At 53.3% G+C, this 27,829-nt stretch overlaps 1 protein-coding gene across 1 annotated transcript in view; it reads left to right on the plus strand.

The window, feature by feature from the left end:
• The first annotated feature begins 10,416 nt into the window (after nt 1–10,416).
• TPCN2 (two pore segment channel 2) overlaps nt 10,417–27,829 on the plus strand; it is a 39,009-nt gene continuing 21,596 nt past the window's right edge. The window contains exons 1-8 of the mRNA XM_069066537.1: nt 10,417–10,652; nt 19,288–19,352; nt 21,196–21,272; nt 22,535–22,712; nt 23,261–23,377; nt 24,606–24,712; nt 26,657–26,729; nt 27,693–27,792. Of these exons, the coding sequence (XP_068922638.1) occupies nt 10,523–10,652; nt 19,288–19,352; nt 21,196–21,272; nt 22,535–22,712; nt 23,261–23,377; nt 24,606–24,712; nt 26,657–26,729; nt 27,693–27,792 (847 nt within the window). The 5' untranslated portion in view covers nt 10,417–10,522. The remainder of the gene's footprint in view (nt 10,653–19,287; nt 19,353–21,195; nt 21,273–22,534; nt 22,713–23,260; nt 23,378–24,605; nt 24,713–26,656; nt 26,730–27,692; nt 27,793–27,829) is intronic.

Below are 27,829 nucleotides of genomic sequence, written 5' to 3' on the forward strand. Positions count from 1 at the left end.
TTTCTTTCTTTCTTTCTTTCTTTCTTTCTTTCTTTCTTTCTTTCTTTTTTGCTTTTTGGAGGGCAATTGGGGTTAAGTAACTTGCCCAAGGTCACGTGGCCAGGTTTTGTGTGTGTGTGTGTGTGTGTGTGATAAGTGTTTGAGGGCGGATCCGAACTCAGGTCCTCCTGACTCCAGGGCCGGCGCTCTACTCACTGTGCCACCTGGCTGCCCAGCTGCTGCCTTTCTTGAATGCAAACATTTATCTTGGAGAAGATAAGTCTGTGATCAGTTCATCACTCTGTGCCACACATTGCTGTACATCCCCTTCATCGCTCTTACATCCTGTCTCTCATGTCCTTACAATGACATAGTTTACTAAATGTCAATGTTTGCTGTGAGCATGCATCCACAAAGTTTTATTATGTTTAGGGAAATGGAAGACAGCATTGGTGATGAGGTCACGAAATGCACAAGTCTTCAGAAGTAAATGATGGTGGCCGTTGCTGTTTCTGACTGCATTCCTCCCAAAGACTCCCTTTCACGTCTGATAGTCTGTGTTTACTCTTACATTAAAGTCACCCAGAATTATAAGCTTGTCTTCTTTTGGTACATTGAAGATAAGGATCTCTAGGTTTTCATAAAACGACTCTTTGACCTCATCAGGGTCTGTCATAGTGGGCGTACAGGCACCGACGATGGCACAGTGTTTTTCTGTAAGTGACAATCGCATTGACACGGGTCTGTCATTTACTTCTTTTGGCAGGCACATAAGCTTGTTGACTAGATTAGTTTTGATTGCAAAACCTATGCCAGCTTCATGGTCCTCCCCTTCACTGCAGCCATTACAGAAAAACGTGACTTCGGTAAGCTGACCTTCATTTGCCTGCCTTGTTTCACTCAGGGCTACTATTTGGATGTGATACCTGCTGAGTTTCCTCTCAATAAGAACTGTTCTTTGAGATCTTCTAGATTTCATGTTATCCAGAAGCACGCACAAATTCCATGTACCAACGGCGAGTGGAATCATCTTTGCAAAAGTTTTTGTACATGTGTGTGTTTTGCCTGCAGGGTGAGATCCACACCTGCCTTACCTGTGGGGTGAAGCAGGGGATTTTTATCCTTTTCTTTTTCTCGCTCCTTTCACCCGTCCCTCCTCCCCAGTGTTTTGCTTCTGACCACCACCTCCCTCAACTTGCCCTCCCTTCTACCAGGCCCCCCTTTTCTTTTCCCCTCCCGCTTCTACTTCCCTATTGGCTAAGATAGATAGCTGTACCCAGCTGAGTGTGTATATGACTCCCTCTTTGAGCCAAATCCGATTCAAGTAAGGTTCAAACGATGCTCATCCGGCTCCCTTCTTTCCCTCTACTGCACATCTCCAGAAGAAATGGCAAGGGCAGAAGAGAGGTCTATACACAACGCTTGTAGACCTGAACAAGGTCTTTGATACAGTCAGTTGTGAGGGCTTATGGAAAATTATGTCCAAATTGGGTTGCCCAGAGAAGTTCATTAGCACTGTACAGCAACTTCACATGGGCATGCTTGCCTGGGTTCTGGATAGTGGATGATGCTTTCTCGGTCGCCGATGGAGTGAAGCAAGTGCTTGTTCCCATGCTTTTTAGCATGGTGTTTTCAGGTATGTTGTCAAATGCTTTCAAGGAGATTGAACATGGCACCTGATCTTCACAACAACCTTGGGAGGTGGGTGTTATTATTGTCCCCATTTTACAAATAGGGAAACTGAGGTCTAGAAAAGTGGTGATTTGCCCAGTGCCTCACGGCCACTGGTAACTGAGTCAGGATCTGAATGTCCTTCCTCCAGACCCTAAGCTCAGCGTTCTACCCACTGGGCTCGGTTGCTTGTGAGGTTGTATTTCATCTGGTTTTGAAAGAGTTTGGCCAGTTTTCCCAAGGGCTCTCAATACTTTGCCTTTCTTCTTTCTAGAAGAACTCCGCCCAGTAAGCTTTTGTAAATACTTGTATTGGATTCCAAGGAAATAGCAGCTAGGCATCCTCAGGACGGAGGGAGACAAAAGCGTCCTTTGCTGCCATCTGCTGCCCTCCTAGGGCACTCGCTAAAGGGGGACATTTTTGAGTTACAGTTGTGTTATGGGGTGCATAGTGTAGGTCTTGGGGGCATGTTGGCTTCACCTGAAGGAAAAACTCCTGGGGTGCTCTGTTCATTGACTCATTGGCGATGTACCCAGAGAGCCCCACTTCCTAGAACATAGATGGGAGGAGCTGAGAGGGCCTTAATCCAGTCCCCCAATTTTACAAGGCAGGAAACTGAGGCCCAGGGAAACAAAGCAGCTTACCCAAGACCACACAGCAAGGTTGTCAATGAAACCCAGACCTCCTGACTCCCAGGCTACATAGAATAGGGCTTCTCTGCCGGGGCTTTGGAGGAAGCGATTCCTGTGCCAACATTCAGCTCTCTTTCACTTCATCTCCTGGTCCATGGGTAGATACCAGAAGAGGCCTCTCTGTTCTCCAGGTTGCTCCTCTTTCTGCTTCTCCCCAACATATTCCAGACTTCTCACTCTTTTCTTAGAAAAAATTATTGAAGTCTCTTCTCATTAACTCCTCTCTCCTCTCACTTTTTTGCCCTCCTTCTAGCCAATGTCTCTCTGAATTCTCTGCTCACTAAGGCCATGTTAGGGAGGACACTCACCATTCCACACCATTCTGATGCAATCAGTCACATCTTTTATCTCCCCATAGGACCAAGAGTGGTCGTCACAGTGGATCAGACGGTGACCACCATTTACTGTTATTTTAAAACGGTGTCACCCAGAGCTTAGCGCAGCAAAGTGGCCCCAATGAGTGTATATGGACGCACTGTTTTCATTGACATAATTGTGGTTCTTGTGTCTTCTGCTCTCCCAGCTCCATTTTCCTCTCCTCTTCCTCATTCTTCTTCTTCCTCCTCCTCCTTCTTTTCTTCTTCTTCTTCTCCTTCTTCCAATCTGGGTTAAGTGACTTGCCCAGGGCCACACAGTATCTGAGGCTGGATTTGAACTAATGTCTTTCTGACTCCAGGACCAGTCACGCTATACATTTTCTTTTCTATATTTTGGTTTGAGTCTTCTCGTGTCTCTCTAAATTTTGCATCTCTCTGGCATATCATCACCATTATCCTAACACAAAACCAAACCAAGGAACCCTAGACTTGGGGCTATTTGGTGACTACTGGGCAAATGACCCAACACATATATATTAAGCACCTACTATGTGCCAGGCATTGGGTTGCGTGCTGGGGAGATAAGTATAAAGAATTCAACAATCCTCTCTCTTAGGGAGCTAACATTCTAATGGGAAGACAAGTAAATACAAAAAGAAATGCAGGATAAAGTTAATAAATATAAATATAAGACAAAGTAGTTAAATACAAGGGAGTATTTAATACTGGGGCAGCTAGGTGGCACAGTGGATAGAGTGCCAGGCCTGGAGTCAGGAAATCTTGAGTTCAAATCTGGCCTCAGACTAGCTATGTGTGACTAGACCTAGCTGTGTGACTATAATGTTAATGGGATATAAGATCTTCCCATCCATTAACAGGCCTCACATGGAGGCTATTAAGGGAAGCTTGCTTAGGGGAGGCTTGCTTGTAGGAAGACTTTCACACGTTTTCTTAATTTCTAATAAGGCGCTGAGTCACAAGGGTTGTGATGCCTTCTGGTTCTATTAAGGGTATATATACTCTGAGGTAGCATTCTGCTTTGGGGCTCACTCATTGGAAGAGTGTTCTTGTGATGTGACCCGATAAGACTCTGGGTAGCTGTTAAGCAGTCCGGTGGCTCTGAAAAACCCAGATATTGGTGTTTCTCTCTTTGGTAACTATGCATGTATTGCCTTGGTCAGACGGTTGGGTATGTTTGTTGATTTGTATTAATTTCTCAGATAGTTAGAAACCCTGTCTGTTGGTCTTTATTTTTCTGATTGTATTTTCTCTATTTTCTTTGTTTGGATTTTCTCCGAAGTTCAGGGTGCTGATATCCCCCCTGAACTAATGCATGTAATTTTAAAAGATTGTTGACCTCTTGTACAGCCATCTTTTCTAGTAAAGCAGATCTAAGAATCTGTGCTAGCAGCCATCCCGGGTATGCCAGTGTGGTTGCTGCTGTAGTGACCCTGGGCAAGTCCCTTTACCTCTGACTGCCTCAGTTTCCTCATATGTAAAATGGGGATAATAATAGTAGCACCTACCTCCCAGGGGTATTGTTAGAATCAAATAATGATAACACGCTTAGCACACTGCCTAGCACATAGTAAATGCTATAGAAATGTTACCTATTGTTATTTTTGTTATTGGTCTGGTGGGTACTAGTGGTCAGGGAGTTCAGGAAAAGCTTCGTCCCAAAGATGGTGCCTGGGACACCTGTGTATGCCTTGGGCAGCTGATTATAGGAGAGATGAAGAGACAGAGACTCTTGGTTCATAGCTAAGGAGTTTGAAAGAAGACATGAAATATGGCAGAGAGTGGGGGCATGGAAGCCAGATCTGGGGTGTAGAGACTGGGCACTAAGGCTCGTCTCCACCGGCTGCATCTTCACTGGCAGAGACCCTGCCGAGAGGCAGGAACCCTCTGTACATTGCTGAGGACTCTTTCACATGTGTGTCCAGTACAGGGAAAGGATCAACCACATACATTCAGACCATTAACCTTAGTTAATGACTGAACCACGAATGAGCAGGCTTGGAAAGAGCTTTCTTGGACTCTGCCCTCAGAGGCAATTAACCCTGGGGAACTGTTCTCCATCCACTGACCTTTCCCTATCAGTTCAAGGGGTTCCAAACACTTCTGAGTGAGGGCCATTGAGTCATGCCCCAGGAGACATCTAAAGGAGGGGTGAGAAGGCCGCTACCTACATTCCAAAGCTGTTCTGTAAAGGGAAGATTCTACTGGCCTAGGATACCAACCACCTGCCAACCACAAAGAATTTTCATTCATTCAGACTATTTAAGAGGCTATTGTATATGTGTGTATATATACATATATGTGTGTGAATACATATGTATATCTCTATGTATCTATGTATCTATGAATCTAGTGGAGAGATGATTAGGGCCCAAACTTGGGTGATGGCTGTGTGAGCAGAGAGAAGGGACACAAGAGATCCTGTGTGGAGGTAAAATCAACAAATATTGGCGCCTGTTGGAATTTGTAGGATGAGAAGAGTGAAGTGCCAGGATAATACCCAGGCTGTGAAGATTGGGGGTGGGGGGGGAACTGGAAGGATGGTGGTGTACTTGGCAGAGACAGGAGCAGTAGGAAAGGGGTGAAGCTGGGAAGAAAGTTCATGAGTGTGGTTTTGGATGTGTTAAATTTGAGGTGCCTATGACACACTCAGTTTGAAAAGTTCAACCAGAAAATAAATGGTGATGCAGAATGAAGCACCAGGGAGAGTCTGGGACTGGATCTATGGGTCCAGGAATCCTCCGCAGAGAGATGATAATTGAATTAGTGAGAGCTGACAAAATAGCTAAGAAATTATAGAGGGCAGAGAGAAGAGGGCTCACCCAGAGTTAGGGGAGATCAACAACCCAACAAAGGAGACTGAGAAGATATGGTCAGAAGGTGGGAAGAGAACAAAGCCACGTCAAGTCAACAAGCATTTATTCAGTGCCTACTGTGTGCCAGGCACTGGGCTAAGTGCTGGGGATACAAAAAGACGCAAAAGACAGTGCCTTGCCCTCAAGGAACTCACAATCTGATGGGGTGGAGGACATGCAAACAATTATGCACAAACGCACTTATATGGGGTAAATTGGTGGCAGTCTCCTAGGAAAGGCATCGGCATGAAGGGGGATGAGGACAGGCTTTCTGTAGGAGTCGGGATTTTCCTGAGGCTTGGAGGTGAGTAGGGAGGGTATGCCAGCCGTGGGAGATGGGCAGTGAGAAGGGAAGAGGTTGGAAGAAAGTCACTGAGGTCTCCAAGCAAGTTTAATCAGCTTCTCAGGGAGTGCGGGGTCCCTGACTAATTGGGACTAAATTCTTCCTCATGACCTTTCCTCTGCTTGAGGAAAAATTGCTTTTATAGCCATCGAGGGAGAGCCAAACCAGAATGGAGGGGTACAATCCATGATCGGTCAGTCCCAGAAGTGCAGCAGTCTTCTGACTGGTTAAGGGCAATGGCCATCAGTCAGCATTTTGTCAACAGGTCTTCCAGAGACTGTCTCGGGAGGTGCTTTCCAAAGGTCCTGAGACCCTTTCAATAACATCTCAAGGTCTTTCATGAGTCAGAAGACCTTAGTTTGACCAACAGTATCCTAGAGACCGAGGAAGTCATGGGTTTGAAGGAAAGGTCACTAGGGAGTGGGTGATTCACAGTGATTCACAGGGGTGATGGGGTATTACAGCAGCTTAGGAACCTTGTTAGAACATGTTACAGACTGGAGAGGGGTGGGGGGCAGTGCAGCAATTACATTCTTATTCTGTGTCAAGCTAACAATATGATAGTTGATAGTTGATAAATCAACACAGTTAATAGAATCAACAATACATGGCAGATCAATCATTCATAACTCTTGTCATAACAGCATCAACTAACATAATTACTTCAAACTTAATTCTATTCTGTTTAATTCACAGATAAAATCACTGATACTCATCAAATCACAACCAACTGAATGAATACAGATGACTTTGAATAGGGGACATCACGTTATCATCACAATTTGGAAGGCAGTAAGGTGGAAGAAGATCATAAAGGTAGGAAGGAAGGAGTTGTGTTAGGTAGAGCTTTAAAGCCAACAGAGGAGTTCATATTTGACCGCAGAGGTAATAGGGAGTCCCTGGCAGTTACGGAGTAGGGGAGGGTAACGTGGTCAGACCTAAACTATCATTTATATAGTACTTTAGGCATCTCATTGGAGCCTCACAACAACCCTGAAAGGTTGGTGTGATTATTATTCCCATTTTTGCAGAAAAAGAAACTGAGGCAAAAAGATTAAGTGACTTGCCCCAGGTCACATGGCTCTACCTCACTTCTCTATGGCTTTAGGAAGATCTCTTTGGCAGTTGGATGGAGAAGGGACTGACATGGGGAGAGCCAGAAGGCTAATATTGCATGAGGAACAAAAAACCAAGATGAAGGGCTGGTCAGTAGTGTTCACTACTGCAGGGATGTTGAGAAGGATGGGAATTGAGAAAAGTCCATTAGATTTAGCAATTAAGTGATAATCATTTTTCAAAATAATTTTTAATGAACAAAAATCTATTTTCTGTCCCTCTGTCCTTCCCCACCCCTATTGAAAAATAGAAACACGAAATCCTTGTAACACATATGTGTAGGCAAACAAAACAAATTCTTGCATTGGCCCTGTCCCAAATGATTTCACTTTGCATCCTGAGCCCATCAGATCTCTGGCAGGAGATGGGCAGTTTGGCTCCTCACCGGTTCTCTGGAATTGTGGTCAATTATTGCATTGATCAGAATGCTAACGTCTTCCAGAGTTGTCTTCACAATGTTGTCTTTACTATATAAATTGTTTTTGCTTATCTCATTGCATCAGTTCGTACAAGGCATCTCAGGTTTCTCTGAATCCATCCCCTTCATTTCCTACAGCACAACAATATTCCTTCACATTCATACAACACAACCTGTTTGTCCTGTTCCCCAGTGAATGAGTATCACTCTTCATTTCCAGTTCTTTACCACTACAAAGAGCTCCTAGAAATACTTTTTTCATAGACCGTTGGTAATTTGGCAGAGCAGTTTCAATTGAGTGATGAATTATAAGCTGGGTTAGAGGGGGTTTAGAAGAGAGTGAGAGAGGAAGTGGAGGCAAAAGGTAGGAGAGCTTTAGGCTTCTAGGGAATGATAGGGTCTCATGATAATTTTTTGGAGATGGAGGAGACCTGGGTGTGTCTATAAGTAGCTGGGAAGGAAGATAAGAACAGACTGAGAAGCAGATGAGGAGGGGAGGAGATCAGGGACACATAGAGAAGTGACGGTTTTGTCGGGGAAAAGGACCATCTCTTCATCGACTAGGAAACTCCTCAAGGAGAGAAACTTTTCTTTCTGTATCCCCAGTACTTGGCACACTTCCTGTCACACAGTAGGGACTAAATAAATGTTAATCCTTGAATCCTTATTAGAGACATAAATAAACGAAGAGATAGCAAGGAATGATGTCAAGAGGCTTTGAAATGTGGAGAAGAGGGAGTAGTGTGTAGGAGCTGTCCACAGTGAATGGGTTCTATTTTCTCCATCAAGTATGAAGTGAGGGCCTCAGAGAGAGGTAGGGGAGGATGAGGGAGGTTTGAAGACAGAAGAGGAGGCTTGGAACAGCTGCTGTGGAGGGTGAGAGGGGGGAGCACAGAGGGAAGTTGATGAAGGGTTTGTGCTATTATTGTTCCCATTTTTACAGATGAGGAAACTGAGGCAAATAGATGAATTGCCCAGGTTCACAAAGCTCCATTTAGCTTCTCTATGGCAATTTCTGTCTTACATTGGCATGATTTGTGGTCTCCCTCCCCCCATTACAATAGCAATATCAGAGATCACTGATCCCAGATCACCATAACTGTAATGTTAATGGGATATAAGATTTTGCCCCCCCCCCCCATAATAGGCCTCACATGCAGCCTATTAAAGGAAGCTTGATTAGGGGAGGTTTGTTTTTCAGAAAGGCCCATACCTTTTGTTAATTTGCAATTAGTCAGTGGGTCACAGGGTTGTGATGACCTATGACCCTGAAGAAGGGTATATATACTCTGAGGTTAGCATTTTCCTTTGGGGTTCACTCACTGGAAGAATGTCCATGTGATTTGGCCAGATGAGACTCTGAGTAGCCGTTAAGGAGCACCCTGGCTTTGAAAATTCCAGATGTGGGTGTTTCTCTCTCTGGTAACTGTGTATGTATTGCTTTGGTCAGATCTGTCTGCTGATCTATGCTATTTTCTCAGACAGTGAGAAGCCTCGTCTGTTGGTCTTTATTTCTCTGCTTGTATTTTCTCTGAAGCCCAGGATGCTGATTTTTCCCCTGAACTAGTGAATGTAATTTAAAAAGATTGTTGACCCCTTGAACAGCTCTTTCCTAGTAAAGCAGATCTAACAGCCTGTGCTAGCAGCCATCCTGGGGATACCAGTGTGGTTTTTGCTACAATAACAGATAGAATAGTAATGAAAAAGCTCAAAATTGTGAGAATGACCAAATGGGACACAGAGACATGAGATGAGTGCAAGACGTTGGAAAAATGGTGCTGATGGACCTGCTTGATGCAGGGTTGCCAGACACCTCCGGTCTGTAAAAACACACTATCTGAGGTCTGCTTGTAGACAGGACAGAGTGACCAAATGCAATGTGTCCTTGGGGCTGGGCTGAGCATCCACCTGGCAGGTTTCCTTCTGTCCAGATGATCTTGAAGACCCCTTTCAGCTCTAAGTCTCTGTGGTACTAATTCATGCTCCCCATCCTTCACTTCTGGACAGTTTCCTCTGAAACTAGAGAACTTAACTGCATTTCAACATAAAAATGATAACGATAATAATGGCATGGATTTATATATTGCTTTAAGGTTTGCAAAGCATTTTATATAGAGGACCCCAGTGGAGCCTCACAATCATCCTGGGAGGTGGTGCAATTGTGATTCCTATTTTAGAGATGAGAAAACTGCAGCAGACGGGGTGAAATGAGTTGGCCAGGCATAGCTAGTGAGTGTCTGAGGTAAAATTCGAACTCAGGTCTTCCTGACTCCAGTATGCAATCTGTTCTGCCACCCAGCAGCCTACAGCAGAACTTGGTTTGTGGCAAGACAGCTGGGGATGGCCCCCTGGCATTGTCAACAGCAAATGAAGGACACAAGGAAAAACTTCCCAACATCAGAAGAATGGTCCCACAGGGCAATGAAGTTGCCCTCCCTCCCTCCCCCCCTTCCTTCCTTCCTCCCTCCTTCCCTCCCTCCCTTCCTCCCTCTCTCCCTCCCGTGCTGTCACCAGGCCATTTTACACACAGGAAATCGAAGGCACACAAAAGTCTCGATGGTGAGCCCACCCACGGCTCCCTGACTCTGCCTCCCCCTCCATCCCCGTCCCCTCTCCCCGCCCCAGCTCTAAGGCTCTGCGCTGGGGCAGGTGAGACCCCGAGGCTCCAGCAGGATGCCACCCCCCCCCCAGTCCCCCTAGTCCAGGCCCGCATCCCCTCCTTCAGGCTCCGGCCTCAGTAATTGACTAGTTAGTGAGTTTCCGCATACAAGAGCCGGGGGCTGACGCTCCGGCCTTGCCGGGTTCCAGGGGACTTCCCGGGTCCCCCTGCCCCAGCTCAGCCTACACAGCGCTTCCGCGGGGTTGGGGGGCTCCGGGGGACCCCTCCCGGCCTGGGGGCGTGGCCGGGGCAGCCCCGCCTCCCGGGTCACGGGATTCCCCCCGCGCTCATTGGACGGCCCCAGAAGGGGAGCCCCGTCGCGTCACGGGCCGGCCCCGCCCCAGACTGGGCCCGGGAGGGAGGTGGAGTGGCAGCCGGGGACAGCGCTCCGCGGCGGCTTTGGGGGTACGGCGGCGAGCACACGCGTGGAGGCTGCCTCGGTCTCGGCGGCTCCATGGAGGAGAGCGAGCCGCTGCTGTCCGGGGCTCGCAGCCCCCGCGGCTCGGGCTCGGGGGCCCGGGACGGGGCTCTGGGCGGCCGCGGCCCCGGCCCCGCCCGCTCGTACGGCGTCCCGACCGAGCCAGGTGAGCTGGGGCTGGGGCCCAGGTGGGGCGGGGCCCAGATGCTGGGGGCACCGGCGGGGAGGGGGCCTGGCAGGAGAGCGGCGATCGGGAGCTAGAACGGACTTTGTTGGGACTAAGCAGAGCGGAAGGGCTGCAGCCCTGGGAAGGGAGGGGGAGGGGCGGGAGAACTGGCCAGGGGCACCGGCTCCCCTCCCCCGGCCGCCCCGCCCTCCTCCGGCCCACCCGACCCCCTGCTGAGCTGGAGGGAGGGGGCGTGCTGGACATCCCCTGCACCCGCTCCAGGATCGGCCAGAGTGACCCAAAGTTGGGGGGGCGGCGGCGCTTCCTCATGCGCCCCTTTAGGGAGCCTAGTCCGGGGCCGGCCTCTCGCTCTGGGTCAGCTAGGAGGTCTGCGCCAGTTCTCACTTTCTCTTCTTTGTCCCGAGGCACTTCCCCCCCAACCCTGGACGCTGTCCCCTGCAGTTCTGACGGCCCATGGTGCGAAGCCGGGGCTCGGGGTCCTCTGGTCACCCGACTGTGCTGGCAAGGTCCCCTCCACCCAGCTTGGATAGTCTGTGACCTCTTCTGTCTCTGGGGACCCAGTGGGTGTATGGCAGGTCTCTAGATAACGCGTGCACCACTGCAGCTTCCCGGCGCCCCTGGAGCAAGACACCCCCAAGTTTTGACCTTTGCACCCCTTGCTTTGGAGGCTCCTGAGCGTAGCCGGACAGGCTCCCAGGCCCCATGGGAGCCTCCTAGAGTCCCTCCCTCCCCCTGCCTCCCTCGGCCATTTGGAGGTACTCAGTGTTTGCCAAGGATGGTTTTCCCAGGTCTCAGCTCTGTTCCTTCTCTTCCCTTTCTTGGTGACCTTCCCACCCTGAGCCATGGCAGGCCCCGAGATTTCTGGGGTGGAGCCCCAAAGCACCTTCTCTCCCGATGGCGCAGAGGTTGCAGGGAGCTTAGAAATCGTGTTAGCTAACTCTGGATTTGGCTTCAGAGGGTTCAAACCCTGCCCCAGACTTCCTACCTGGGTCACAGTTCCTGTGGGAATGAGGCAGGGGAGTTAAGAGTCCATAGCATGCTTTTCTGTTCTAGATCCATGAGCTTATTATTATCCTGTGAGCTCCCATCAATGCACCATGCACATATTAAGTGCCTACTGCATATTCCTTACACTTACTAAGTGTAAGCATGGGACCTCCCTGTCTAATGGGTCTGGAGCCCTGGGTGTAGGCTTTAGAAAATTGTCTTTGGCAACTCTGTGGAGGATGGATGGGAGAGGGGAGAGCCTGGAGGCCGGGAGACCGACCAGAAGGTTATCACAGCAGTCCAGACCTCAGGGGATGAGGGCCTGACCTAGGGTGGTGATGGGTTTGGGAATTCGGAGGATGGGATGTGTATGAGAGATGCTAGGAGAGGAGGGTAGAAACAGCAAGATGTGGCACCTGCCTGGGCCCGTGGGTAAGTGTAAGGGGCCAGAGAGGACCGAGGCTGGGAGCATGTGCCACAGGGAAGATGATGGTGCCCAAGATTGCGGCAGGGAAGTTGGGAAGAGGGCATGGCCTGGGGGCAAGGGCAGGAGTTCTGCTTTGTGTCTAGTTGGGGATTCCAGAGAGGCAATGGGAAGTGCAGCATGGGCACTCAGGAGAAGGCTGAGGGCTGGATATATAGCTCTGTCTAGAGATGACGATTGAACCCCTGGGGCTGATGAAATCAGCACAGGAGATGGCACAGAGAGAAGAGGGGCCAGGGCAGAGCGTTGGGGGATATCCAGGGTGAAGGGGCGGAATGAGGAGCTTGAGAAGGAGTGCCATTTTATAGTTGAGGACGTAGACTTGTCCAAGGTCTCACACACTGAGCCCTGAGCTGGGCTTCTGAACTAGGCCAAGGTCCATGGTTTTTCTTCCTTCCTGTACACTTGGCTTGTACATGCTGAGCTGACCCTCTGATGCTTCCTCAAACTGAGAGGTGACCCATGGCCCCCCTAGGCTGTACCCAGGGGTCACCAGCCCTGGTCAGTGCCGCCAAGCTGGAATTGTGGGGCAGAATGGCCTGGTGATGGCCTCTGTGCCTGAGATCCAGACAGGCTGAGGCCCAAAGGCTGGCCAGCAGGCGGGCAGGAACTGGCCAGGCACCTCCTTGTCTCTGGAGGCTTGGTGCTGCTGCTGCCCGAGGGCTCCGGGGACGCTCGTCCTGACAGCATCATGCAAGTCAAGGAGCCCAGCCTGGGATGGAAACATGTGGCTGCTGGGGGGTGTTTTTAGAAGCCTCCCTTGTGGTCTTGATGTGCCCCACGTTGATCCAGCTGGGACTTCAGACCTAGAAAGGGATCAGTCTGGTCCGACCTCTGTCCCTTCTTCCCTGCATCCACAGTATGGGTCAGCTAGTCTCTGCTTGAATGCCTCCAAAGAGCAGAAGCCTCACTACCTCCCAAGGTAGATCTAACTGTCAGCAAATTCTCCTGTCCTGAGCCTGCCCCTGCAGTTTCTAGCCAGTGTTGTTAGTTCTCCCTCTGGGGCCGGACAGAAGGCAGCAAATCCCACTTCATGGGATGCCCCCTACCCCAACTGACTAATCAGAGGCACAGAGTCCTGTGGGTGAGAAGGTGAACTCTGTAGGGGCAGAGAGCGAATGGGCTCTTAGCTCTACCAGCCGGCTGCTGTGTGACCTTGGACAAGTGTCCTCCTCTCTCTGGGCATCTGTAAGCTGAGACGTTAGGCCCGATGCCAGCCAAGGCTCCTTCCTTCTTGAAGTCTGTGGTGCTATGAGTCACGAATCCTTCCCCCCTCAGATGCAGCTGGAGCCCCGTCTCTAGAAAGCTCTCCTGGCCTTTCGGAATGCTCTGCCTGGACCCCAAGGGCTGGCACATGGTGACAGGCTGTACCCACTCTGGCAGGGTATGCCTTCTGCTTCCAGCCTGACTGTCAGCCCCAGAGGGCAGGCTCCAGAGATTTCTCTTCTGTCCCTCCATAGCACCTGCCTAAGAGCCAACCTCATACTGACCTTGGGAACATTTTCTCTCTGATCTTCTGGGTGGGAGGATGGTGTTGGTGTGTGCTGGCCTTGGGTTTGGGCCTGGAGACCAGGCAGGGCCTGCTGCTTACCTCGCAGCCAGGCGGCAGATGTTGGGCCATGACAAGACCCCACCTGGGTGCCCATGAAGACCACCTGCCTTGGGCAGCAGGCACCTGAGCTCCTCTTCATCACACACAGCAGGCCGGGGCTTGCCCCCCATAGCTCGGGGAGGGCCCTGTCACAGCCTCAGTTTCCTCATGTGTCAGACAGGGATAGAAGCCTGCTGGCCAGGCTGTCACTAGAGAAGGGCATTTTCTGGCCCCAGGGCACAGGCGGGCGCTTCTGTGGCTCGGGGTCAGTTTGGATGGAGGCTCTCACGTGGTTAAGGAGGGAGGCTGGGTGTGTGCTGGTCAGCAGATGGCTGCCCCTGCCTTCAGGGTCCCGTGCAGTGTGGGCCGAAGGCCACTCCCTGCTGTGTAAGGGAATGCCAGCCCATTTACTGAACACTTAGCAGCACCAAGAATCAGTTTCGTATTATTGAGGCTGTCTTGCTTCAGTTCTGGAGTCAGGAAGACCTGAGTTCAGCTGTGGCCTCGGGCCCTTCCAGTCTGTGTGACCTTGGGCAGGTCACTTTACCTCTGTCTGCCTTAGTAATCACCGCTCCTTTCCGCTGCCTATCTGGCTGTCCAGCCAGTATCCTTCCCACAATGCTTCTCAGGTACCTGCTATGGGTGAGGCATGCACTTTTCACTTCTAATGGTGCAGTCTGTGCCATAGAACACATGCCAGGCTAGCAGGGACCCTGGGGGTGCTCTAGTCTGGGCCTGAACCCAGCATCTCTAACCTTAGCCTATCACCCCTCTTACTTTAGACCATTGATGGGTGTCTGGGCTCTCTGTGCCCTTCCTTGGTCCATGTCTTGCAAGGCCAGGCCCTCCTCCCTGTAATGGCTTTGAGCTCTCCCCCAGGCTCTCCCTCCACACCCTCCCTGCCCCATCTCCCAGGGGTATTGTGGGAAACGGCCCCCACTCCTCCTTCCCCCTGCCTCACACCCTTCACAGGCCAACCTTGGTCTAGGGGCTGCAGTCCATGTGGGAGAGAAGACTGGCCTGACCCTTGGGGCCTCTGAGTGTGTCCTTAGGCCTCCCCATAGTCTGAATGGGATAGCGAGATTTAGACACAGGAAACCTGGGGTATGCAGGGAGAAGGCAGGATTAAGTATGGGGTGGCAGAGTGCAGACATTGGACCCTGGGAGCTTGGGGCAGGGAGTGGACTAAGGTGTGTGTGTGCGTGCATGTGTGTGTGCACACATGTGTATGCATGTGCACATGCATGTGTGCATGACTATGCCCGTGTGTGCATATGCGCGGGTTCATGCATGTGTGATGATGTATGTGTGCATGCGTGTATGTGCATGTGCACGTGTGTGCCTTGCTGTGCCTGTGTGCATACATGTGTGTTCGTGTGTGCGTGCATGTGCATGTACGTGTACGTGTGTGTGTGTTGAGGGACTGGGAGCCAATGTGGGACTTGCTAGAGCCCCAGGGAACCTCTGACTTGGAGAAGACAGTCCTTGCCCATGTGGATGGTGCCATCCCTTCTGTTGGCCTGCAAACCAAGGGGGCTCAGGTGGTTCATGCCCTGGACTTGGGCCTCTGCCCTGGGCAGGTTCTTAGACCAGCCCAAAAGGGCAGGACCCCAAAGCACAAGAGGTGAGTGAGGGGCCATACGGTCCAGCTGAGGCATCATGCCTTCCCACTCCCTTAACAGAAAAAGAAGCTGATGCTGGCCAGCTAGCAGCTCTCTCCCTCCTGCTCTCCTCCTCCACAAACAAATTAGAAAAAGAGGAAAAGCCCAAGCCCAGAGCCCTCCCCCGTGCTGCCAAGACCAGCCCCAGTGACCAGGGCTGGCAGCGTGGGCCTGTTCCGGCTGCGGGCCTCCGCACCATGAGTTAGCATTACTGCGGTCAGCATTCCAGTGGCTTCTGGAATTGTTTCTCTCTATGGTGCTATTGTCGTGGTATGGACGGTTCCCCCTGTTCACAGGGTTCTTCTCTGTTTCCTCTAACATGGAACATTTCATCATTTCTTATGGCGCAACCATATTCCTCTACATTCGGAGGCCATGGTTTGTTTGGCCGTCCTCAGAGGTGGGCACCCTCTATTTCCCATTTGGGCTCCTACAGAAGAGCTGCTGAGTTGTTTTTGGCCGTATTTTTGGGCCCCTTTGGGGGTGTGGGCCATCAGCTGGTGGTCGGGCTGGGGCAGTCTTCTGCTCAGTCGTGATGGGCTTCCCAGAACAGCTGGCCTAGGCCACAGCTCCCCAGGAACAAGCCTTCTGGACCTCTCTTCCCGAGCCCCTTCAGCATCTGGCATTTCCCTTTTCTCTTCTCTCTGTCAATCTTGTGTGTGTGAGGTAGAACCTCAAAGTTGCTTTAACTCTCTTTAGTGTTTTCAAACACTTTTTTACAAACCATGGTTGAAATCTTGGATTTCTTCCTTTGAAAATGGCCTGTTTGCTGGGTATGGTGGTGCCCACCTGGCATCTGTGCTGCTGGGGAGGCAGAGGCTGCTGGAGCCCTGAGCCCAGGAGGTCTGTGTGACAGCGGGGTGAAAGCTGGTTGGGTGATCACACACAGGGGATCTGTGTGTACCTGCCAGTGTGGTCAGGCCTCTTGGGGTGGAGGGAAGACCAGCCCAGGTCCAAGCTTTTGGCTCAGTCAACAGGGGGATTGGGTCTGGGAATGACTAGGGTGCTTCTAGCCTGGGGGTACAGGGAGAACTAGGCTCTGAAAAAGGAAGGAAGGGAGGGAGAAAGGGAGGGAAGAAGGAAGAGAGAGTGGAAAGGAAGGAAGGGAGTGGGAAGAAGGGAAAGGAAAGAAAGAAGGGAGGAAGGGAGGGAGGAAAGAAAGGAGAAGGAAGGAAAAATAAGAAGGAAGGGAGTGGGAAGAGGGGAAAGGAAAGAAAGAAGGGAGGAAGGGAGGGAGGAAAGGAAGGAAGAGGAAGGAAAAGAAGGGAGGGAGGGAGGATGGGGCAGTGACAGACGGTGACAAGCAGCCATGCTTGTCCATTGGGGAATGGCTCTTCTGTTCTTCCCACTTTTTCATCATCTGGGTCCCTCTTTGTTCTCTAACGGTTTCATCAATGGCCAGAATGACTGTTCTTTCTTGCAATAAGTGTGCAGTCTGTGAAGGGGACTACTTTGGAAGGGACCCTGAGGTCCAGCAGCCTCGGTCCTTTCTCCTTTGGTGACTGTGGCTGAGCCTGTCAGTCTTTGGACTAGGGAGCTCTGGGCTCTCTCTCGGCTGTGAATCTGTAAGTCTGTGATGGCTGAGTCGTCCATCTCTTTATGGATCACGAGCTAACGTCTTCACCTGGTTCCTCCATGTGGGCTGGTGGGACCTCCTCTGGTCTCTCCATGTCTCCATGAACAGCCACCCCCACATCAGGCCTGCTTTGCTTTTTGCCTGGAGTCTTGCAGTGGCCACTGATCATCCTGCCTCAGTCTATTCCTGCTCCAGTCCATCCCTTGCTAAGTGTGTGCTAAGGAATCTCTATGGCCCCCTATTACCTTCTGGGAGAGAGGACAGGCGACTCAGCCCTCGGAAGTCTGACCTGATCCCGTTAGCAGAACCCCAAGTTCCTGGTCCCCCAACCCTTAGAGAGAATCAGGGAGGGGGTGCCCCATGAAGGCTCCCAGTGCCGGGTCTGGTGACAGACTTTCAGCAGCCATAGGGGATGACATTTTTGACCAGAGCGGCACTGTGGGTCAGGAGCCCAATGGAATCTGGGAGGTGGATGGAGGCTCCCTGGGCAAAACCTGCTAGCCTCATGAGCCTCCTTTGAGCATGTGGGGGTTCCATATCCCCCCCCCACTTCAGAGACAGCTTCCTTCCTGGGCCAGCCACTAACCTGAGCCGTATTCAGGAAACACGGCTGGGAGCCTGAGAGTCGAGTTTCTGGGAGCCCCCCAGCCCTGCATGCCTTTGGACTGACTGGAGTGACAGGTTCTCCCAAGAACAGCTGCCCATCAGCTCCATTGCCCAGCTCTCCAAAGTGAAGACTGGGCGTTTTCCCAGTTCTTCCCAAATTGCCCGCTCCTTCCCTGTTTCCTCTGGGCTCTGGCCCTCCCTGGTGTTAGACTGTGGTTCCATTCTCTTGCTTAGGTCTCCCCCCTTCTCATTTTTTTTTATCTTCAAAGCTCCTGGCTTGTCGTCTTTTATCTGTACCTATGAGCTCACTGAGATGTACCTGGCATGGAATGATGGGGTTTTGCCTTGGCACGCTGCCACGATCATGGGCCGGGCCCTTCTTTTGCTGCCTCCTGAAAGCTTTGTGCTGGGCAGGGGGCTCCTTCACCCCCCAGGTCCCATCCCCGGGGCTTCCTTCTTACTTTCATAATCTGCACTTGTGGGACCCCCCCACCGCATTCCCCTGACTGGCTCCAAGGGTTGGGGCATCCTTGGGGTGCAGGCCCCCCACCCCCGCTCTCCCGATTGCATTGTTCTGGTCTGGGCAGCCCCGGGCAGTGTCGGCTGCGTGGCTGAGTGTTGGGCAGCTGTGCCCTGGGCCAGCCCTGTCATTGTCCAGAGCGGGGAGGACTGCCTGGGGTCACATGGATGGTAAGCAGCAGTGCCTTCAGCCAGCGCTGGCCCAGATCCCCAGGCTGGCAGCATCCAGGGGCCTCGCCTCCCCGCTGGGGGAAGGCCATTCCTGAGCGGGCTCTGCCAGATACTCCAGTAAAGTTGACGCTGCCCTGGAGTGACTCACTCTGGTTTGGGCAGAGCTGTTGGTCAAGGCTGTCTCCTGGCTGTTGGCCAGCCCACGGTGTAGAGCCAAAAGGCTCCTTTGGCCTGCTGTGAGGCCTTTGCTCTGAGAACCATCTGCCTCCCTCGGCCTGCCCCGAGTGACCCGGGCCCCTTCCCGGGGGTCTGTCAGGAGCTCACCCTGAAGAGCAAAGGCCTCTGGCCTCCTTCTTACGCACGCAGGAAAGTTCCCATGAAAAATCATGGTCAGCCTGGGTCATGTGGCGCTTTGGAAAGAGGCCTGAGCTCAGGGTCGGGAGGTCTGAGTTCAAGTCTCTCCTCTCCCTCTTAGCAGCTGCATTAACTATAGCCACATCAGCTTGTATGGCTAGGGGACACTGTGGGCCTGTGCATTCAAAGGACCCAGATTCAAATCCTGCCACAGATGCATACTGTTTGTGTGGCCTTGGGCAAGGGATTGAATCTCTTGGACACGGCAGTTCCCTCATCTCTAAACTGAGGCCTAGGTGGACTCCAAGGACTTTGTGGCCTTTCCCCTCTCTGGGGCCTCAGTTTCCTCCTCGCGCTAGATGGCCCCAAAGTCTCACTCACCTCCAGATTCTGTGATTCTGTGACCCTTGGGATCAGCCCATTTTACAGAGAGGAAAACTGAGCCCAGAGAGGGGAAGGCAATTGTCCCAGGTCACACAGTTAGCAATATTGCAGCTGGGATTCAGATCCAACCCTCTTGACTTCATCTCCAGCATTCTTTCCATGACAGTCTTGGCCTCAGTTTCCCCCTCTGTAGAAACACTGGGGGTGGTCTAGATGCCCCCTCCCTCAGGGATCCTTCAGCTCTGACGTTCTGTGACTCGATTTCTCTCCTCTTTGTCCAGCTGCCGATGCCCGCCAGGATCTTTGCATCAACCAGGCCGTGGTGTTTATTGAGGATGCCATCCAGGTAGGGGGCTGGGGTGTGGCAGGGGCTGCCCCTGCTCGTTTGTCCCTCTGACTTCCTCCCCTTTGGAGGAGGTGGTAATGCCAGGTCCCGGGGAGTGGGAGCCCTAGAACCCTGTGCCTTTTGCTCAGCAGGCGGTAGTAGGAGTGTCCCGGCCCCCCTGGGGCCTGGCTGAAACAGCTACGCATGGAAATGTGGCCATGTCCTTTTAAAAATGGTTTTCAATTTCCCTTGAGTTGGGGACCTTAGGTAGGCAAGGCTGTCGGCCAGGTCTCTGCCCTCCCACCAGGGCTGGGCTCTTTTCACATGCAGGTGGGAGGGCTGAGGACTGAGGAGGGATCTACCGTGTGCCAGGCACATGGACACTCCTCAAGAAAGGACAAACGGCAGACATCTTGGTGAGAGCAGAAGCTTGTCCTTCTAGGGGACTCTACTTTCATTCATTTTTTTTTTTACCTGTTTATGCTTCTTAAATTAAATTTTTATTAAAAATTTTATTTTATTGAAAAAATTTAACATTTTAATTTCTGTCACTGCCTTTTGTATTTTTTACCCCCATTCATTCCTGAACAGATCCCTGCCCCATCCCTGTGAGCCAGCCCTTCCCACACAGAGAAAAAAGAAGCAGAGATAAAAGCAAAACCATTAGCGAGACCTAAGAGCATATGCAGTATTCTGTACCCATTGTCCCCCACCCAGGCAATTCAGGGAGAGAGGTGGATTTTCTCTCCCTTCTCTAGGTCCATTTTAAGTCATTATAATTACAGTGTCCTTGAACATTTTTTAAAATATGTATTATGTTATGTACATATATGCTTACTAGTGTTAAATAGAATCTATCCAGAGTAGTTTAGTAATTTCTTACTGATTCCTAGGACTTCCAGCATTTATCAGAGTGCCTGGTACATAGTTGGTGGAACTGATCTGTAATATTACCAATAATAATTAATTCTGATATGCGAATACTAACCAGAATCAGGCGGTTCTGAGGGTTGGCTCCAGTGAGCTGGGGCACAGCGGTTTGACCCTTTGCTCACTTGTCTTGTCTGTCTCTTGTCCCTCCCCTGGCTGTCCTGTTTTGTCCCGCATGGAGGCCCGAGTTTGGCTTTGAGGATTAGTATGTAGGATGTGTCGGGGGGATGGCAGTCCAAGCTCTACAGGGTGTCCCTAAAGTCTGGACACAGGGAAAATCTCATTAACTAAGCATATTTTCAAGAAATGAAATGAATGAAATTTCCAACAACATTTTGTTTAATTAGCATAAATTTTAGCCATGACAATTTCCTATGGAATAAAAGCTTTCATGAGCTATTGGGAAGTATCTTACATATTAATGAAATTAATTTAATTTAATTTAATTTATTAATGAGATTTTCTATGTGTCTCCTGTGTCTTCCTATGAAATTTCATTTATGCTAATTAAACAAAATGTTGTTGAAAATATACATAGTTAATGAGATTTCCTATGTGTCCAGACTTTAGGCATACCCTGTATTTGCTGAAGCCCCTTGAGAGTTGAGCTGGTCAGGAGGCTGAGCCCCAGCTATGGGCTATGTCACCTGGGCTCCTGGGCACCCACCTGGGCACCCACCTGGGCTCCCACCTGGGCTCTCACCTGGGCTCTCTCCTGGGCTCCCACTTGGGCTCGCACCTGGACTCCCACCTGGGCACCCACCTGGCTGCCTCCTGCAGGGGACCTGGCCCTGAAGGGGAGGGAGTAGATAGCTGTGGGCAGGGACCCCAGGCCCTAGCTCTTCCCCATCTTCTCCTCTGAGCCCTGCATGTCAGAAGCTGTTTCCATACCAGCCCGTGGGTGTCCCCTCACTGTGTCTGCTTCTTGTTCCAGTACCGGTCCATCAACCACCGCATGGACTCCACGTCCTTGGCGCTGTACCGATGGCATTACTCGCGCGTCTGCCAGGGGTGAGCGTTCCCTTACTTCACTCACAGTTTTCCTGGTGGGCTCGGCTGGATTCTGCCAGGAGTCATAGTGATAGCCCCTGCAGTTCCAGGGGCTCCCCCCATTTGGCAAGTGAATTTATATCCTGGGAGGGCAGTCTGTGCTGCAGGCAGGAGCATGCCCATTTTAGAAATAAGGAAACTGAACCTTGGAGATGTTCAGTGTATTCTCCCAAAGTGGGGATTCAAACCCGGGTCCCTGCTGACTCCATCCTCAGGGCTCACGCCTCCTTGCATGATGGACGGCTGTTGGCTCCTGGGGCTGGGACGTCGAGGCAGTTGTAGACTGCTGAGCTGAGCCAGGTGAGGCTGGGAGCTCCCAGCTGGGATGCCTCTGATGCTTGCACCTGTGGGGCCACTGTAGGCCACATCACTTATGTCCCTGGGCCTCAGTTTCCTCATCTTTAAAATGAACTCCATGGCCTCTGAGGCGTCTGCCAGCTTGATGTGTAGGGTCCCACGATACTGTCGGGATCAGAGTAGACGGGGGGTTGGGAGCCATGAGGTCACAGGGCTGACCCCACTCTGGGGCAGCTCGGTGACCACCCCCTGTGCTGGGGCTGGGCCTGGTGCTGCATGGGGAGGAAGGAGGCCTCAGGGAAAGTCTCCCCCAGGAAGGTGGGGGGAGTCCCAGGCTCTGGGGGTGGGGGGCAGGAGCATGTCCACACTGGGCTTGGGGTGTACTTAGCTCTGCCCAGCCCTGGCTGGAGTTCCTGAGCCTGTCCTCCCTGCATACTTCTGGGAAGCTTGGCCAGCCCCGGGCTCAGGGCAGGGCAGTACTCTGGTCCTTGTTCTGGAGGGCAGCCAGCTGTGGCAACCTGTCCGGGCCTTCCTTGTGTGTTGTCTGAACTGGGCCAGCATGTGGAAGATCTCAGAGTCTGGATCAGTCAGAGCAGGCCTGACCCTTGGCAGGGCCGGAGGGGCCACCCACAGACAGGTAGGGCAAGCCCGGCAGAGGCTTGAGGTCACTGGACGCAGGACCGAGGTCGACCTTGGGCAATGCTGCTTTATAGATGAGGCAGCTGAAGCCCAGAGAGGATGAAGGACTTACCCAACGTCTCACAGCCAGTATGGTGTAGAGCAGGATTCTAATGCGAGCCCTTGGGCTCCACATGTGGCGCTCCCTCCCCTCCCCCATGACAGTTGGTGGCGGCCGGGCTGCCCTCACGGCGGGACTGGCGGAGGGTCAGTGCGGCGTTTTCACGGAGCTTTGGCTTCTCTCCAAGGGTGCTGACTTTCACCATTTTCCTGATCCTGTCTCTGGCCTTCATTGAGATCCCTTCTTCCCTCACGGTCACTGCAGACGTCCGCTACCGCCAGGCGCCCTGGGAGCCTCCGTGTGGCCTGACGGAGAGCATCGAGGTGCTCTGCTTCCTGGTGTTCATAGCAGACGTGTCCATGAAGGTGAGCCCGGGCCTCCCGGCCTGCCTGCCGCTCTGTCACAGCATGAATGCATGTGCTTTGTCCTTCTAAAAACATGCTTCTTGAGGTCTTAAGTGGTGAAATGGACTTTGATTCCATCCTCCTCGCTGTCCTGCGGAAAAGAGGAAAAAGTTGATGTACCAACCTCATTTTGACAGCGTATGCACTGTCCTGTACCTGCAGCCCCCCACCTCTGCAGAGAAGACGTACATTCTCTCTCCCTCTCTGTCTCTTCTCTCTCTGCTTTCCTTCCCTCCTCCTCTCCTCCTCCTCCTCCTCCTCCTTCTTCTTCTCTCTCTCTCTCTCTCTCTCTCTCTCTCTCTCTCTCTCTCTCTCTCCCTCTCTCCCTCTCTCCCTCCTTCCCTCCTTTCCCTCCCCTCCCCTGCTTCCTCTTTCCATGTCTCTGGGCCTCAGTGTCCTCATCTGTAAAATGGGGGTTGTAAGCCTCTTAGTCCCCTGGGCTTCCCCTGCTACCTCCCTGATTTTCCTGGAGGTGCTGAGTGTCTCAGGGACACACCTTGGTCTTCTAGAGCTATTTGATTGGATGGAAAGAATTTCTGAAGAACCCCTGGCTGTTGGCTTACATCGTGGCCCTGGCGGTGTCTCTGGCTGACTGGACGGTGTCCCTGAGCTTCGGCTGTCGGGAGGTGAGGAGGCTGGGGTCTGGGAGGACTTAGCCTGATACGGGAAGGACCTTTGGGAAGGGATGGGGCATGTGCACACGTAGTGTGCCTGTGTGAGCTGTCGTTAAGCACCCACTGTGTGCAGTGTCCCTGAGTACTGGGGGTGGGTGGAGGGAGGAGCAAGGGCTGCCAAGGGACTTCTAAAGGTAAGAATGAGGGGCTCCTCAGGCCTGACGCCTCAGCCAGGTAGGCCGGTTTCAGATCCCTCTTGTGGCACAGCCTGGCTGTGTGTCCCTGGCCCAGAGCATAGTAGGTGCTTCGTCACAGCTTGTGTCTGGGACGGTGCCTCATTGTCCCCTCCAGTCCTTAGACCTGTCTGTAAAGGGAGCATTGCTCAGTACAGGGGATGGTTTTGTGTTTCCTCAACTATGCGTGTGGATTCCTTTCATGATTCAGTTCACTTCCAGTCAGACATCTATAAAGCGCCTACTGTGTGTCAGGCACACACTGCTGAGGCCTGGACTGTCGTTAGACTGTAAACTCTCCACGAGCCGGGCTCTGCTCAGTGCCAGGCCCACAGTAGGGGCTTTATAAATGTGTGTGCCACTGAGTAGAGCCGAGTGACTCTGGGCCAAAGTAAGGCTGCTCTCACCAAGGACGAGGAAGGCCTGAATTCGGCTCATGGGTCCTGTGGAGATGTCTTTGACCCCTGGCCTGTCCTCCATTCATCCCAGCATTCCACAGCCCTTCCTGAGCTCCTGCTGTGTTCCAGGGTCTGTGCCCTGGGGTGGGTGGGGAGCTGGGTCAGCCCGCATCGCAGCCCTCACTTTCCTGAAGCAAGTGGGAAGGGGCATGTGATGGGGGCTCACTCCCCCACGATCCATCGGAGCCATGGGGGGAAGGCAATTGAATGAATGATTTAGAGGGTTGTGCCTCCTGGAACCCCGGCCTCTTCCACTTGAGAAGGGGCAGAGGCCGAAGCAGGCCAGGAGGCCCTCCTGCAACAGTTTAGGCAAATAGTCATCTGGCTTCTGATGGGAAGTGTCTGGTGCTGGGGAGCTCACTACCTCACAGGACAGTGTGTCCCAGCATGGGACGGACGGCTCTTCGGGATGTCATCCCCTGACCCTCGTCCTGGTTCTGCCCCTGGGGCTGTGCAGAGCGAGGTGTGTCCCTGTTCCAGCGCTCCCTCTGGCTCTCACGTGCCCATCTCCGAGGGGGCTTTGGGACCCATGACCCTCCTCTCTTTCAGACGGTGCGAATCCGCCGGCTCGTCCGGCCCTTCTTCCTCCTTCAGAACTCCTCCATGATGAAGAAGACTCTGAAATGCATCAAACGCACGCTGCCCGAGATGGCCAGGTCTGTGGGGGGGCTGGGGGGGGGCCTTGGATACTTTAGTACAGTGCGGGGGGGCACCATAGTGCCCAGAGTGCTGAGCCTGGAGTCAGGGAGACCAGCTGGATGACCCTGGGCAAGTCACTAAACACACAGAAGCAAAACGCTGCCTCAGTTTCCCCATCCGTAAAATGGGCATAATACTCCTCCCTGGTCCTAACGAGGTCACCTTGACAAGCATTACACAGCTGATGGCTCGTGTTCTCTATGTGGGGCCCAGGACGGGCAGGAGCAGCATCTTCTGTGCTTGGGGCTCGCGCTGGCCCAGAGCCTGCAGCTGGGCTTGGGAGGCCCCGGAGCGTCTGCCTGCAGGAGGGCCGGCCCGTGGGGACCCTCTGCCTGCGCCCCCAGGATGACGGTCCCCTCAGTCCCTTCCTGTTGTCACAAACGTCCCTCGACAGCGCTCTGGGCACCCGTGGGTGCAGAGTAGAAGGGACCCCAGAGGCCATGGATCCGGGGTGCTGAGCACTAGGGATACAGAACCCCTGCCCCCAGGGGGTTACAGTCCATAGGGAGTCATGGGGGGCGTTAGAGAAAAGGAAGATAGAAAGAAAAGGAGACATCTGAGGCTCCCCACAATGGTCCCGTGACCTGCTGGCCATGAGACACGTAATGGGGGGGGGGGGAATAAGCATGTATGAGCACCTGCTGTATGCCAGGCCCTGCGCAAAGTGCTTTACTGATGCCGTCTTGTTTAGTTGTCCCAAGAACCTGGGAGGGAGGCGCTGTCATCGCCATCTTACAGAGAAGGGAACTGAGGCAGGCAGAGGTCGGTCACGCAGCTATTTTTAACAACAATGATAATAATAACCAACGTATTGTTTTTTAGCAATTGGGGTTCAGTGACTTGCTCAAGGTTAAAGGCCAGGTGTTTCTGGGTGGGTGCTAAATGTCTGAGCCCGGGATTCGATCCCAGGTCATCCCGACACTGGGGCCGGTGCTCTTACTCTCTGAGCTACCTGGCTGCCCCAATAACCAACGTTTCTGCAGCACTTACTGTGTGCACGGCACTGTGCTGAGCCCTTTACTGTTATGATTCATCTGGTCCCCACGACAACCCTGGGAGGAAGGCGCTGTCATCTCCATCTTACTGTTAGGGAAACTGAGGCAGGAAGAGGTCATGTGACCTGCCCAGGGTCTCCCAGCTAGGGGCATGAGAGGCTGGATTTGAGCTCGGGTCTCCCTGGCTCCAAGCACAGCAGCCTCTCCCTGGGCCTGATTCCTCACTGTTCTTTGGGGATCTCCACTGGTTGGGCTTTGGCTCTTCCTGGGGCAGCTTTCCCCTTCCCTGGGAGTGGTGGCCCGAACCGGGCCAGGCGGGGGGTGGGGGGCCCTTTGGCCCCGGGAGCGGGGGCCCGAGCCGGGCCAGGCGGGGGGTGGGGTCCCTTTGGCCCCTTGGAGCGGGGGCCTGGTTCTAGCCAGGCAGGGGGTGGGGGGCCCTTTGGCCCCTGGGAGCGGGGGCCCGAGCCGGGCCAGATGGGGGGTGGGGGCCCTTTGGCCCCGGGAGCGGGGGCCCGAGCCGGGCCAGGCGGGGGGTGGGGTCCCTTTGGCCCCTTGGAGCGGGGGCCTGGTTCTAGCCAGGCAGGGGGTGGGGGGCCCTTTGGCCCCTGGGAGCCGGGGCCCGAGATGGGCCAGGCAGGGGGTGGGGGCCTTTTGGCCCTGGGAGCGGGGGCCCGAGCCGGGCCAGGCGGGGGGTGGGGTCCCTTTGGCCCCTGGGAGCGGGGGCCTGGTTCTAGCCAGGCAGGGGGTGGGGGGCCCTTTGGCCCCTGGGAGCGGGGGCCCGAGCCGGGCCAGAGGGGGGGGGGGGCCCTTTGGCCCCGGGAGCGGGGGTTCCTGCAGGGGCCTGAGCTGGGCCGGGCTGGACGTGCGTCCCCTGGGCTGATGTGCCCCTTGGGGCTGTTCCCACAGTGTAGCTCTGCTGCTGGCTGTGCACCTCTTTCTCTTCACCATGCTCGGGATGCTGCTGTTCATGCGGGAGAAGGTAAGGGGGAGGGCTCTGGCCGCCTCCTGGTGCCCTCCCCAACTGGTGGGCCCCAGACCCAGAGAGGTGCGGAATCCGCCTGAGGCTGCACAGCCGCCAGGAAAGCTCCTGAGCCCAGGCCGGATCATGTCAGTCAGCAGGTGCTTACCGAGGGTGGCCTGGACTAGGGGGCCAAGCTCTGGCCTCTCTGGGTGCGAATCCTGCCTCTGGCCTTCCTGGCTGTGCGACCCTGGGACAATAACCGTGTCCCCCTCAGCTTCCTCATTTGGAGCCTCTGGCTGGCCCCAGCATGGCTGCTCTTGTCACGCTTTACAGCTGAGGAAACTGAGGCAGGCAGCTGTGAAGGGGCTCACCTGTCAGCCCCTGTGCAGCAGCCAGGAGCCCCAGCCGCACTGGGGACAATGCCCTGTCTGGACTGGTTAGCTCAGCACCTGGAGCGTAGCAGGAGCTTCATGCGTGTTGGCTGACTGACTGGCTGACGTAGGCACAGACCAGCTGGGAGAAAGGGCTCGGTGGGGCAGAGGTCCAGGCTGGAAGGGGCCTCAGAGGCCATCGAGGCCAGCCCCCTTCTTTTAGAGAGGCCCAGGGAGCATGACTCATCCCGCATCACACAGAGGCCAAAGCAGGGATAGGAGCCCAGGCCGTCTCCCTGCACAGCCGGGCCTCTTTCCCCTTCTTTCCCCAGGGGACAGAGCTTGGCTCCGTCAGAGTCGCTCATGCCTTGTTCCTTCCCTCTCGTCCCATGCGTCCTCAGCCCTGGGCAGCTTGGAGACTATGGTGAGGGTGGGCTGGGTCCTGGGCTTTGTGCACAGTCTCAGAGACCCTCAGACCCACCTTGTCCCTGAAGCAGGATTCCCCTCCCCAGTGGCCTCCCAGGCTGTTTGGAGATCTCTGGGGCAGTGGTGGGGGGGCCCCCTCTGCTTGCTGGTTTGACCTCCTGACATCCCATTCCTCCACACCCAGGATGACCAGAAGGACAGAGAGCGGCGGCTGTATTTTCGGAACTTGCCAGAGTCACTGACTTCCCTTCTGGTGCTGCTGACCACGGCCAACAACCCTGATGGTGAGTGAAGTGCCCGCTGTCATGAGGCCGGCTTTGA

This window comes from Petaurus breviceps, unplaced genomic scaffold (genome assembly GCF_028583685.1).
Source record: "Petaurus breviceps papuanus isolate PSGF00001 unplaced genomic scaffold, PetGlider_PUasm1.0 90721, whole genome shotgun sequence".
Taxonomy (NCBI): Eukaryota; Metazoa; Chordata; class Mammalia; order Diprotodontia; family Petauridae; genus Petaurus; species Petaurus breviceps.